Raw genomic sequence first — 15,047 nt, forward strand, 5'->3', positions numbered from 1 at the left:
AATAGTAATAAATTTATTCACTGCGCAAAATTTAGCGAAATAACTCGCAACATACAAAATTCGTTCCACACAACTAACCGCAAAATTACAAGAAGTAAGCTTCTACAAGTAACTGAACTTCTGATCGTTGTGGAATTCCACTGAATATTCTTTTCTGTATATTAGTAGTTACCGGTAAGTCTGTGAGTAAGCAACACGACAATATGACGACCCCCGCGTACTCATACTTGTACCGAACTTCGGAACTAGTTATTCAGTTATGGGAAGAAGGAAAAATCATTAAAGATATTTCGGAGATTGTGAAAAGGAGTACTTCAACTGTCTTTGATATTATAAAAAAGTTTGAGAAGGAAAATAGGATTAATAATATTGGTAGAGCTGGTCAAGGAAAGAAGCTAAGGCAAGCCGGAGAAAACTTTATACTAAATATTGCCGTACATCCTAAAAAATTTAAAGAAAAGACTAGAATTTGCGAAATTGCATTTAAAAAAGCCTGATGAGTTTTGGCAAAGGGTAAATGGCACAATTTTGATTTGGTATTATTTCTTCTTTTTCATGGTTCTTTTCACAGACGAAAGCAAGTTTAACTTGCAGGGATCTGATAGCTGAAGTTTTGTATGGCCGTGGCGTACCAACGAAGCTTACTTGCCAAAATATACTAGGGCAACACTGAAGGACGGTAGTGGGTCAGTAATGGTTAGGGGATGTACATTGGTTAAAGGAACGGGCAACCAGCATTTTGTGCAAGGTATTATGGATTGTTTCCAATATATCGACATTTTAAATGAAAATGTAAAGCAGTCATATGTCACATTGGGAATTAAAGACAATTTTAAATTTTACCAAGACAACGATGCGAAGCACAAATCGGAGATTGCTCGTACTTGGTTAATACACAATTGTTCTCATGTACTGGATACACCTGCCCAATCTCCAGATCTGATTGAGCACGTATGACAAGAAGTCAGTCGAAAAGCTCCAAACGGCTATCATAGAGGCTTGGAACGCAATACCAGCAGATATTTGTCAAAAACTTGTCGCGTCTATACCAAGGCGACTAGAAACAATTTTATCTGCAAAAGGATATGCTACGAAATATTAGTAATCATTAGCTTTTTAAAAAATCCGGTTAGTTGTGTGGAACGAATTTTGTATGTTGAGCGTTATTTCTTTAAGTTTTACGCTGTGAATTAATTCTTTATTACTTTTAAGTTTCCAAAAATAAAATAGAAGATTTTTCCTTTATTTTGATGTATCATATGTATCATTCTTAAGATTTTTACTTTATGATTGGATGGTGCCATCATTGGATATGCACGCATCCGGTTAGACGTAACTTAAGTCCTCCCCAGTATTAGTAGCGCCTTCATAATCAATTTCAATGCTCAAATTTTCTGTGTATGCAAAGTTATCAATATTTAAATAATACTCTAATATAAAGTCACCAAGTTGTGCAAGCCCATTTCTAAAATAACGGTTAATCGCAGTAGCTGCGGCATTTTTTGTCTATGAACAAAATACGGGGAATCACAGCTTAAAGGTAAAATTAGAGGTGCATAACCATATCCATATAAAACAGCTGATTGAACCAAATTTACGGGGAACAATGTTTCTAATTAGAGGTGTGTTACCATAACAAGATGTCCATAACCATAACTATAGATATCAATTGAATTTTGATTTTCGCTGTAACCATAAAAAGCTGTTTGTTGATTTTCTGACTTTTCATTTGAAATTTAGTTTGCATTTTGTTTTGTTCGCCTCATAATTTTGTATTTATAAAGCTCGGATTGTTTAACGTAATGCGATTTTTAAACAGCAATCAAATAATAATCTATTAATCAAAATGGATGATATTAAATTAATAGAATGTGTGCGGAATTCGTCATGCCTATATGACAAGAGTCATGCCGATTTCAAAAATCAAGAAAATAAAAGCGCTCTTGGAAGGAAGTCGCCGATAATTTGGAAGTTTATGGGGATTTCAATATAAATATTATAATATTTAATATACAATAAGGATTTTCACAAGTCTCATAAAGTTATAAGTTATAACGATTCGATAACATAGCATTGAGAATTGTAAATGTGTAAACTCATTTTTATATGAAATCCAACAACAATTTTTTTTAAACAAGTGTAAAAATTTATAATTTTACGATGCTTTACGACAGGTTGTGAGTACCCCAAATATGTTTGGACATTATAAACAGAAATTGTTGTTATGAAGCGTTGGGGCAACTTGAGAGAACGCTTCTCAAAGGAAATTAGAATCTCAGGAAGTGGTGCATTCGTTGGAAGGCAGTGGGCGCTATTTGAAAGTTTGCAATTTTTAAGAAGTCACATTATTCCTCGTCCGTAAGTAAAATGCATTATTACCATATCCATGTAAATAATGAGAACATTAATATTAACAGAATGCGACAAAGTGCGCCAATATTGAAACGCAGCGACGAGAACTATGACTTTATAAACATTTCGTCCGAATTTATATCACAAGATCTCTTGCCGTCACCTCCAATTTCCCCTGGACAGTTAATTCCGTCCGACCAAACAACAGCTATTCCGTCCGATCAGTCAATTCCGTCTAGTCAGCCAACAGCAAATCCGTCATCAACATCGCGACCACGAAAGCGAAGACGCAGACAGGTTGACGAGGCGGATACTGTCATCATCGGAACAGTGAAAACTTTCCAGGTGGTACGTAAACGTAGAGCGCGTCGGAGATAAGCGGTTTTGGGCGAATGATATGCTCTTCGATTTCAAAAATGAAAAAATCAAGGCAAGCATTGGTGATGCGTCAATGTACCTACTGACATTGTAATGCAAGCGCAAATAGATGAAGAAGAAGAAAGCTTTGTGTATGTGAACTAGTCTCTCAATTATGAGAAGAGTTTTTTAAACTTTTATTACATATTACTTTTTGTTCTTTTAATCAGAACGGTTGAATTTTTGAAATGATTTGAAAACTTCATAAAGCAAGACAAATGGTGAAGTTGCAGAGAGAATTGTCCGCTCATGGGAGATATTTCGTAATAAAAAAGTGTCCGCATGGGTCCAAGAGAGCGTCCACTTAAGGGAGCATGATTCCTTCATGAAAAGGCAAAGATTTTGGGACCAAGAAATTTGTTCGCTAAAGAGAGCTGCCCGCTAGGATATATATTATATATTATGATATTCATACTCATATCTACACCATGAGGCTTTAATCTATCTCCAGTATAGTTAAAAGAATATCACGTTAATTATTTCAATTTTACAGATCAGGAGAGAATGTTTAGCTAAGCTAAAGTCTAAACACGGCAACAAATGACGATTTTTATACAAAAACAAACTGATTATTGAGAAATAGAGTACTCTACCTGAACGCATTTTAAGGTACTAACGTACCTTTTTTATTCAATGAGATATAAAATAACAAATATAATTTTTTCACCGTATATGGTTAATAGTTTTAATATATTTAATAGTAATTGGCTGCCAAAGAATACAAATCATTTCTTCCAGCTAGTTTTTTATTGATGTTCTCGAAATGAACAATTAATTTGTTTTTATTAACGTAACAACAATGTATTCGTTAAACTCTCCGTCTTTTGTTATTTAAAGTGCAAATTTCTCAAACACAATAAAATAAAAATCAACTTTCCAGCAAACGAATTAACACTTGCATCGCAAACTATGGCGAATTTGGCACAAACTGCTAAGGAATTTAAAATCTGTGATGAGTGTGCGTCTTGATTATATACGAGGCATGCTGAATAGCTCCTTCGACAGTCTAAGAATTAGAAACTCTTGGTAAGACTTATAAACATGCCATTTAAGCGTGGCAACACCTATTTTCTACGATCATTAGGATTGGAAGAAAACTACTTGCATACTTACAGTTTCAAGTGACATCAATATGTGAAAGAATTATAAAATCTGACTGCTAAATTAATAAAAAGTTCCGTTGAAGCAACGTAGCCTATCTATTGCCACTCTTATGTTAGTACGCCGCTAAAAGTTCTTTAAAATATTTCCACTGAATATACATTTTGAATAAGAGCGTACAGACACTTGCAAGTGTTTTTTTACATAAACCAAAGTTTGAAATTCTTAACAAAAAATTATAATAAAATAATAAGAACAGAAGCCAAGTTCAGAACGATTTTGGAATGCCAGAATAAACAGTAATCGAGGCAACTAGAAACTTCTCTTTGCTTGAGTTACTTAAGGGAAGGCGTTCCACTAATATTTTGCATAAAAACACTCTTGTTGTTGCTTAAGTATTTGCAACCCCGCACAAATTATGCAGAAAACATTTCAAGCAAAACCAGACGACACACTGCTAATGTCTCTCCATGGGCAACAGTCGGAAATCTCTTGCAAATAAATTTTGAGATATTCAGAAATTTGTGTAATAAAAATAAAGCTTAACATGACACGCTCAGTTTGACATTTGAATTAATTGAAAGATGAATAAAGGCTGCAGTGGCCGGGCATTCTGTATGTTTCTGTGGCGCCAGCTCATAGGGAAGCGAAATGCGTGACCATAGCGCCAAAGTTGAAGATGCTTGCCACTGAAGAAAACGGAAATACAATTAATAAAGCAGTTACTGCAAACTTAAGCAAAAAAAAAATAACTATACAAAAAAGTTATAAAATTATGCAGGAATAGTATGTATGAATATGCAGGCTTAGAAGGAGGATACGAATGGACGTATAAACAAGCTATCAACTAAGAAAGCAGAAACAACGTTATCAAGTGTAAATCAATTTTATAATGGAAAGAAAATTATTAAGTACCCTTCAGAAGCGCCGTGGACGTTAAATGGCGAGAAATTGAAACGGGAGGGCATTAATTGCAATTTGCTGCAAATTTTAAATGCGCGTTCACCCTGTCACATTCCATTAAACACTCAACTCGCTAGACACGCTTACATAATATATTTGCAGTATACTTTTAGGGGTACATTTTCATATAGGACTCAAGATTATGATTGTTTACATGTACTTTAGCTCTGGACAACATTCGCTGGCATAAAAAAAAATAAATCACACTCACCTCCATGTTAAATCCGTCTTATCCCATTTGGGTCCCTGCAGTACGTAGCGCTTCATACGATGATGTCCGTATTGTAGATTATCTGGCGAGAAATTGGCTGTTCGAGTGTTGTCGCCCACACCACATCGAGGCCGGTGTATCAGTTTTTGTGTGGCTTCATCTATTTCACCGGTGGCCGGAATGTTGCCAAAGCGCTATAATGTTACAATCAATATTTAAATACGTATTGAAAACAATACTTATTTTATGTGCGGTAGTTGTGGCTAAGCAGAGCTGCATGCATACCTGTAGTTTCCGTATGGCATCCTTCAGCTGCTCTTCGGTCCTCAGCGCTCCCGTCTCGATGTCCGACTTAGGTAGATAATCAAACTCCATTAGGTAATTGTACTGCAAATGAAGAAGATAAGAGAAATGAATGCAAATGCATTAGTTCTTTGTTTAGTGTGCCAAGTATAGCTGATGCAGCCATATTTATATTACTTGTACGAAATGAATGCCTAAAATCATGCTAAGTAGAGCACCGAAAATATAGCACAGCGGCGCCGATTACTTCGGTAGTGTTAACAATTCATTCTTATCTACCCTTTTAGTTTAAAACCTTTTCATTTTACCTATTTGAAAAAACTGTTTAAGTTCGATTATATGATCTATAATTTTTTGAATGTAAACAAATAATTTTGCATTCGTCTTGAATGTATTTATTTATAAAAGAAAAAATCTGACCGATTAGTTAATTTCAACATAAAAAAAATCGCGAAAATCAGTGATTTCCCACTGAGACGATCCCTTAAGAATGAGCTTTAAACTAATGTAAACTGAGTATAAAGATTTCTAACTATGAACGTTTTTGTATTTATTTTTAATAATTTCTTAAAATTTTTATATTTTGTGTTACATACATATATATTTTTTTTAATAGAAAGTGCTTTATTATCGTTCTCACCATTCAGAAGATATACAACATTTCAATTTGTTGGCTCGAATCCATAGTGAGGCGAGTATTTGCAGGTTTGGTGAATAATTTAAGCAGTTGTTGTATAATACTTTAACGCTTTTCAATAACACTGGACGACAAAAAGATTTTTTTCTGGATATTGCATTAACCCACTTTTTTTACAGGTTTTTTCATATGTGGAAACCTAATTTCTCCGTTTAACAAAGCATCTAAAATCATAATGTATGCATATAAAGTTCGAAATTTAGTTTATTTGAAACACCATTATTAGCAAAAAGTAAAAATATGCAGATAATGTACATTTTCCTTTTATTTTAATGCGGTATAACATCTTACTGTCAGGCTTATACGATATGACAGATGCTAGCGACCAAAGTCAGATATTCGAAAACATTACAAAAATGTTTTTCAATAAATACTGACATAATTTTTGTATTATTTTCGTGTTTATTAATAAATATCAGGAAATATCCTGTTGTAGTATTTTTAACGGACCAATGCTAAAACTGATTGAAGCGTATCCAAGATAATTATTTCTAATGCCATCAGCAAACAAACATTTTAAGTGTGTGCGTCTACGAAATCAGAAGTTTAATGTATGCTAAGATTGGTTGGTTAAGAAAGCAACTTTGAATCGAATCTGATGATGAAACGTCATGATAGCAGACGTACGTGCATTTGTTACTAAAAATCGCAATAGAAATTTTTAATCCGCTCAGTGATGATCATGAACTTGATATTGATTGTGAAATTATAAAAAACAACGATTCAAAATGATTTTCGTAAAAAAATAAAATTAATTAAAATTAATTACTTCCACAACTACGGAGAACGTGTAGCCAAGAGCACTAAGAAACAAGGCCTAAAAGAATTTATGAGATGCAATTACACACAAAAGATGTATTTGCAATTACACAAGCTAATAATATTACTTAACTTCTTATACTAATTTACTACCTTTTTATTCGCATTAAATATTCCCATACGAAATCATATCATGAGTACTTAACGTAAAAATACTCCTTCTTATTTCTGCTATACATATGTACATATCTATGTAATTTTAAACTAAATATTCTCACATTCACATACATACATATGTACACATATAAATACGTGTATGAAATATTGACACCCATGCATGAGTATGTTCATATAAATGTCAACATTATGCTGCTTTTTCTTCGTCAGGATTTTCATGCATTTTGTTTGCTTTCACTTACAATCAATCACTTGATTTAGCCATAGTTTAATTTTTACATACTATATACATATATTTTTGGTATTTTTGTCATTGTTTTCTCAGGCGTTTGAAACTGTAATTTTGTAAAGACGTGCCAATAGCCTCGTTGTCTGAAAGTCAACAGAAAAATCGGTGGAGGGAGATAACGTAAAGACATAAGGAGGCCCAGCGTTTTAGGAACTTAATTTCCAGGTCACGTAAAGTGTCAATGTTCAGTTGTTTTTCCACATGCAACATATATCTATGCAGAAGTTTGTTTACGTTTCTATATGTACATAAATATATACTATACAAGGCATACATATCTATGATTGTAAGCATAAGCCTATATATGTATGTACATACGTTGAAATCGTATGAATTAAAAAATATTTATATATCAGAACTACATTTATTATTGTTTTTTTTTTTTTTTTGCATGACTTAATTGACTTCTTCTATCGACTTAATTTCACTAAAATATTACACTTATTGATCAATGTCTTCGGTAAAATGTCAATCGAAATTACTATTTTGGGTCCTCAGAAAATGATATTTCAAAAAAATGTATTTTGCTATGTTGGTACGTCTTTAATTACTATGCCAAATATGAGCTGCTTAAGCCGGTACACCTTAGTAGTGCGTTGCGATTTTTACTACGGATAGAAATATCAAAGAAAAGATTTGTCTCAAATATTGTATTTCTGACCAAATTTCGTGAAAGAAATCGTTGCGAATGTTGGAAAACGCTTTTGGTGATTTAAAAACTAACGCCTACGAGCGGTAAAAAGCCTTCAAAGACGATAGAGAGATCGTTGAAGACTTGCCTCGCTATATATGATGCTTGAAATCGTCAGGCAAGGGTTAGAGAGCTCGACATTTGTATGTCGCGAGTCCGTTCGAATGATTTTGAGTACCGTAAACAGGTCTTTTTGGACATGCTTGATCGTGCGAACTCTGATCCCACATTCATGGAAAGTTTTACATGCAAACAAGTCTACAATCATCGGAATGGAACTCGTTTTCAGTCGAATGAATAGGTAAAACAAAATTCGCTGAAGGAATTGAATGCCATATCACAAAGTACTTTCGAGGACTGGAAAAATCTTTGGCATTAGTGTATTACATTCGGTGGGGATTACTTTAAAGGCGACAAAATAAATATTGATGAATAATTAAATTTTTCACGTTTTTTTACAAATTTATTTTAGTTTTTTGTTACGATATATGTATATATACGAAATTATATGTGTTACGATTTTGCTGTATTGACGTGATATGGCATCAAGTGTATTTTAGTAGTCATCTGAGATTGAACGAGTAAATGTTTTTTGCTATTTTCTCAACGTAAAAAACACCTATCTTGTTTTTCTTTAATTGGTTTTTTGATGTACAGTCTTGATTGGTTCATCTTGGATGGAACAGTATGCTTTTGCTTCAGATATAACCAAAAATCAAAGTTCTTTTCAATGTGGATAATTATAAAAATAAACTTATAAAAAGTGATGTTAAGTTATTTTGCAGTATATGGTAGATGATGATATATGTGTAAGCTGGAGTAATTCATAAACTGATTTCACTCATTCACTCAATTTTGCTAAAGTATTGACATGTATAAGCCAAAAGGAAGTTTGAAATTCTTATATCTGAGGTATATGGTAGCTACGGAAAATATTGAATTTATTTTAGTAATTTTTGACACAAAGAAACATTAAAAGCTGAATTTAATTAATTTGTCATATTTTCAATTTACATACTATGTATGTATGTATCTGTAAGATTAAAATTGGAAAATTTGAGATCGCCAAATTGAAATATGTAACACTTTTAATTTTAATGTTAAAATGTTAATATAAAATTGTTAATTTTTCTCCGTAATGAATTAGGTTAGGTTAGGTTAAGGTGGCAGCCCAATAACCTACGCATAGACCAGTTTTGTTCCTTTTGATACCAGATGGAGTTCAGTTGCTAGGTAAGAACTAAGGAAGTAAGGAAGTAGATACCTACACTTTTGTCTTTATTAACTAGTGTAAGAAGCGTATATTTCTAGAGGAAATTTGTTTCTAACATTTTGGATCCACTAGTTAAACAAATACAGAGGATACGAAAACTGTTTCACACTCGAATATAGGAAGGATTTACCATATTTTCTTCTGCAGGCCTTGGGCGAAATGGTGTAGAATGAAGATGGGTCAACGCAAAAGAAACATAAATTTTAGATAAAAGCAAATAATGCAAATCACATAATGTAATAAATGTGAAAAATTGGAGTTCGACTATTTTTTGTCTTTATACGCTCGCAAAGGCAAAACAGTTTAATGCGAAAGTAAACTTAACGTGAAAGTATACACCGAATCATTTTGCAATGTTATTTGGCGTTACATAGTGACGATGCAGGTTTGGTGAATAATTTTAGCAGTTGTTGTATAATACTTTAACGCTTCTCAATAACACTGGACGACAAAAAGATTTTTTTCTGGATATTGCATTAACCCACTTTTTTTACAGGTTTTTTCATATGTGGAAACCTAATTTCTCCGTTTAACGAAGCACCTAAAATCGTAATGTATGCATATAAAGTTCGAAATTTAGTTTATTTGAAAGAAACATAAATTTTAGATAAAAGCAAATAATGCAAATCACATAATGTAATAAATGTGAAAAATTGGAGTTCGACTATTTTTTGTCTTTATACGCTCGCAAAGGCAAAACAGTTTAATGCGAAAGTAAACTTAACGTGAAATTATACACCGAATCATTTTGCAATGTTATTTGACGTTACATAGTGACGATGTATAAATATTGTAGGTACGTGTTTGGTAGTACGCTTTTGAAGTCGGCTATTATGTGCATCAAGTTGTATAGGAAAGCACAGCTGACAACACAATTAACATATCTTAAATTTTTTCCACACACATACTCAGGCGAATGCTTATAATGAGAAAACACAAGGAAATAACTAAACAAGTTTTTCATAAACAAATTCATAAATTTTCTACAAATGTAATTAAAACTATGTTTTTTCACCTCCAACGGTTTGACAATTTTTTTAACTGATCATGTGTTCTTAAAGTGCTTTTACTAAGTACATCATTATTTCTGAGAGCACTCGAATTACTTCTGAAACAAAAGCAAGGTTTTCATTGAGTAAAAAAGGTTGATTTTTATTTAAACCTTAATACCTTTCGTATAATTGTTCATATTTTCGGTAAGAAGAAATAGGATGGCGATCATGTGAGGTTTGTATGCGTGAAAAAGATGCGCATCACTGAAATTATAAATTATAGTTATTCCTACCAAACCGATAATGATCTAAATATGAGATATGCAAAAATATTAAAAAATAAGAGCAAATTCAATACTTTCATGGATAAATTCGTAATTTTGGGTTTTGAATATATCAAACTTTGCTAAAATATCGAGGGCAACGAATGTGTTATCAAATGTTTTAAATTTTATCACAAACTTTCATCGTAAAAATGTTGTATTTTTTCTGAGTTTGTAGTGCTATATATTATCTAGATAATTATTTAATGGCTTTGGCAAGATTTGATGGGCTACTACTCACAAAGATTTCTTCTTCAGAAAAGCAATGTTATAATTGTTAAGTAGGAAAATCATCCCCACAATTTATAGACTATTTATCAAAAATCAAAAGTATTTAGCTACAAGTACAATATATAATATTTGCGAATATTATACTTCCGCCGTGATAAAATATTTATTTTTTTTTTGGTGCGCTTACATTGTAGCTTCAGAGTTGTTGAGGAAAAACCATAAACAAACAAACTTTTGTTTTGAAAATGTTCTTGAAAGTTTTCATCAACATTTTCTATTAAAAATGTGTTTCCACAAAAAAGTTCATATTTTCATTCCTTTTGTTCTACACAATGGAACGTTGTGCTCAACAAAAGAAGAAAGGAGTTTATTTCTTAACTGCTAACTATCACTAGATAGCCAAGTTTCGGATGGAAAAGCGTTTCTTGACAAAAAAAAAAACAAGGGCTTCTAATTTATGTTTATTTGAATAGTTTTTAAGTGTAAAAATAAAAATACTTTGGATTACTTTTCACTTAGTTGATGTGATGTGTTCATTTAAAACAGCTTTTGCTAATTTTTGTGATAGTTTCCTGTTTCTTTACTACTTTATGATAAATAAAAGGAATGTGAAAGTAGAACTTTTAATGTGGAACTGTTGTGGCAGGAGCCACTTCATACATTTTCGGCATTTCGAAAAGTTATTATTATATTATCGATCAATAATATACAATATAAAACCAATCGAAAGTGTGAAATTCTTTTATTAGGTATATTGATTACCACTAGGTTTTGACCCAATTTTATCCATTTATGACATTCCAACAATACAAGTTTTGTTATTGAATCTCACACTTTGACGGATTTGTATGGTACAAAGTACACCGAAAGTTTGAAAATCTTTATTAGGTGACCTAGAAACCCGTTTTAGTACGAATCAATCAAAATCCGGTGTCATTGTCGAATGTACCTTATTTCCAATTGAATCTGAATGCCTAAAATATTGCGAGTTAAACCAATTATCGTAGACAATATTTTTGTGCATTTCTGTTCTTGGCGTATTTGAGTAATAGCATTGACAGACGGCAGCGTTAAACCAGATTATTTGCATTTTTCGGGATTAATTCAGGAGTTACTACAGCTAACTCCGTTGCTGAATCCAAACATAACTCTCAAAATTTTAGGGAGTTTGTGAGATTTTCGTTGGCAACATTGTTAATAATTGACAGCTGTATTCTATTGTGAATGAAAAATAAGAACAGTATTTTAAAAAGCGACGATTAAAGATTAAAAGTAAGTAATTTTATTATTTTGCATTGCCTTCTAAACGAAAATTATTATCTTTGTTTTAATTTCAGATGGCTGGCAGAAAAAGGCGTTCAGGGTGGACTTTTAAGGATGAGTTGGAGCTGCTGGAAAAATGGGAGGCACGTTCCCACGACCTCCGGCGTACAAAGCGAAATGCTCATATATACAATGAGATTTCGCAGGAAATGGCACAAAAATACACCGCCGAGGAAATTCACTGCAAAGTGAAAAATATGACAAAGAAATATAGGTGAGTTTTTTCAATAATTAGATTTCTTCTTTTAACACATTAATAACTCTACTTTCAGAGAGGAGAAAACCAAAATTGGCCCTTCTGGTGGTAGTCCCTCGCCTTGGAAGCATTATAATGCTGTGAATCGCATAGTAGGGTGTACTGCCGTTAATTCGGCTTTGTACATAGAGACATACTCGTATTCCGAGATAAAAAACGAATTTATTTTATATATATAAACACATGCATTTATAAAGTTAATTTTTTTTAGAATTCAACATTAAACCAATTGTAGCCGCCGTCCGACCCACCATTATCACCTCCGTTGCCATCGCCATCATGTCCGCTGCCACCTTCGTTCACCATATTTAATGAAATGTTTTGTTATTTTCTAGTCCTTAACCATTATTTAATGAAATGTTTTGTTATTTTCTAGTCTAAAAACATAATATAATGTAACAAAAAATGAATTTAAATAAAAAATGATCTCTTTAAAAAATGGATGTTTGTAATTATGTGTACTAATATTTGTTTTCTGCCACTCTATACATCTATACTCACGAAAACTCAGAGCTATTGCATTTCTAATAGCCGATGCTGTTACATCATTTTCCCCAGCTCTTGTAGTGTGATGTGGTTGAATTTTTGTACTTATTTCTGCAGCATCTTGGATCCACGAAGATGGAATTTCATCATTTTCAATTTTTAGAAAATTGTGCAAAATACAGCATGCATGTATAATTTATATTTAATTTATAATTTGCATCATCTGTGCGGCTAACAATCGCAATGCTTGTCTTCTATCCATTTTTATTTTATAAAATTGAAAATGTTATTAATATGCCAATCAGCTATTCGGTAACTCGCTTCGCTGCTGTCTGTCACCTATAAATTTGGATCTGATTAAGGGCGCAGTTAATCAGGGTTAACGCTGCCGTCTGTCAAGGCTATAATGGAGCAAGTGGAAAATTTCTTTTATGGACGAAACCATTTTTAGACTATTGATATATTCGAATGGTTGGTTTTCTGATTGCCTATCTTGATGAACGTTGAAATTTAAAGTCGAGGCATTTTAATTTCAAGTTGAGCGAAACCGGCATTACTCTTTGAAACACCACATTTGGTAACACATAGCCACAAAATGAATCAAGATAAACCATATCAGCTCACTAAACGTCTAAGAGTTAATATGTACCGATGATGTGTTTTGGTTACTATTTGAAATATGACCTATTTAACTCGTCGTCCAATTGATCTAATTCCGCTGGCTACACCCTTTTCGGCTGTTAAAAAACCACGCCACGCAAGGGCAAAAATTCGTGAATGAATCTACAAGTTCCTTTGACATGCTTATAATGTTCAGTGATGTTAACTTACTCACTCAATCTCAGTTTCCAGTCACCCAACAAAATCACATGAATTTTCGCGTTGCTTTTTTTGCGTTACTGTCTATGTACAACACTGTACCGCATAATTACGAATGAGGAGTATTTATTAGTAGTAGTAGTAGTAATACAAGTGTGCAATACACATTAGGAGTATTCTCATGCTCTTGCAACACCCTTGCACGGTGCACGAATTGCAAAATTTTCCACTTGGTGCAACGGCACAACAACAAACAAACGCAGAAAATTATTTGCAAAGGATGTGAAATATGTCAGACCAAAACCCATGTCTATTTTCGTGCAATGAGACGAACAAAAAATATTGCAACCCTGTGCCAGCTGCCATTTAACATAATGACATATTTCGTCGTTAAATTATTGGGGAAGGTAATTTCTGCTTAAATTATAAAGATTTATTACAGTTTTTTGTTAAGAATGAATGTGCGCCAATTCACAATTGTCATGCCCAATGTCATTCACAATAATTTGACAAGATTCTGCAATAGGTGCTCTCATGGCCTTGCATATTTCGGCGTAGGATTTTTGCATTTTGTGTCATCGTGCAATCTTGCAAGAGGTAGAGAATCCCCCTATTAACATAGAGATTTAAATAAACGGAAGACACCTTTTTTGTGTAATTAATCGATGTATCTTTCTACTAAAGCTATCATTTGCAAAACCCATTGAATGGCTCTCGGCTACTGGTATGTAAAATGGTTTTCAGCTGTGATAAATTTAAATACATATACATATATTAACACGCCAACTGGGATAAATAATTATTCAATTAATTATTGATCTCAGTTTGTATATAAAATATTGTATAATAAATATTGTCCGGATGTACGACATCGGGCATTTGGTCCCAACATAGAGACATACATACATGTATACACGAGCATTGGCAAATACATACATACAGTTATGTGAAAAATAATAAGGACAGTGGCCTGCGGTGAATGAAGTTTATGTGGATCCAAAAATGGGAGGGAATTAAAAGCAGTGAACCAAGCTAAATTATTGTAAACAAATTGGAAAAAGGTTTTTTGTATAGTTTTACCCAGATATTGCAAATTATTTTATTTTATTTACATTTTTCTTATAATCTGAGATATTATCATGTGAAAAAAATAAGGACACTTCTAGTTTAAGTAAAAAAACAACAATATTAAATAAGAAAAAGGAAATAGTTTTCATTCAATTGTGTTTAAATACATTTCTAAATTGTCTAATATTTTGTTGAAAATCATTTGTTGTTTAAAACTGATCGACACCGCTTCGGCATGGAATCAACTAGATTGCGGCAGACGGAAACCGGGATTGCGTTCCAGGAATCCTGAATAAGTTGCCAAAGCTCGTCGCTG

At 32.8% G+C, this 15,047-nt stretch overlaps 1 protein-coding gene and 1 long non-coding RNA gene across 4 annotated transcripts in view; one reads left to right on the forward strand and one right to left on the reverse strand.

Annotated features, from left to right (window-relative positions):
- Positions 1–15,047, reverse strand: part of LOC105233534 (matrix metalloproteinase-2) — a 333,189-nt gene that overhangs the window by 269,109 nt on the left and 49,033 nt on the right. For all 3 annotated transcript variants that reach the window (XM_049452101.1, XM_049452100.1, XM_049452098.1), the window contains 2 exons: positions 5,330–5,431; positions 5,045–5,238 (listed from right to left, as the gene is read on the reverse strand). In XM_049452101.1, the coding sequence (XP_049308058.1) occupies positions 5,045–5,238; positions 5,330–5,431 (296 nt within the window). The remainder of the gene's footprint in view (positions 1–5,044; positions 5,239–5,329; positions 5,432–15,047) is intronic.
- Positions 1–15,047, forward strand: part of LOC125777417 (uncharacterized) — a 104,910-nt gene that overhangs the window by 50,882 nt on the left and 38,981 nt on the right. The window lies entirely within an intron of this gene.

Source organism: Bactrocera dorsalis, chromosome 3 (genome assembly GCF_023373825.1).
Source record: "Bactrocera dorsalis isolate Fly_Bdor chromosome 3, ASM2337382v1, whole genome shotgun sequence".
In the NCBI taxonomy this organism is placed as follows: domain Eukaryota; kingdom Metazoa; phylum Arthropoda; class Insecta; order Diptera; family Tephritidae; genus Bactrocera; species Bactrocera dorsalis.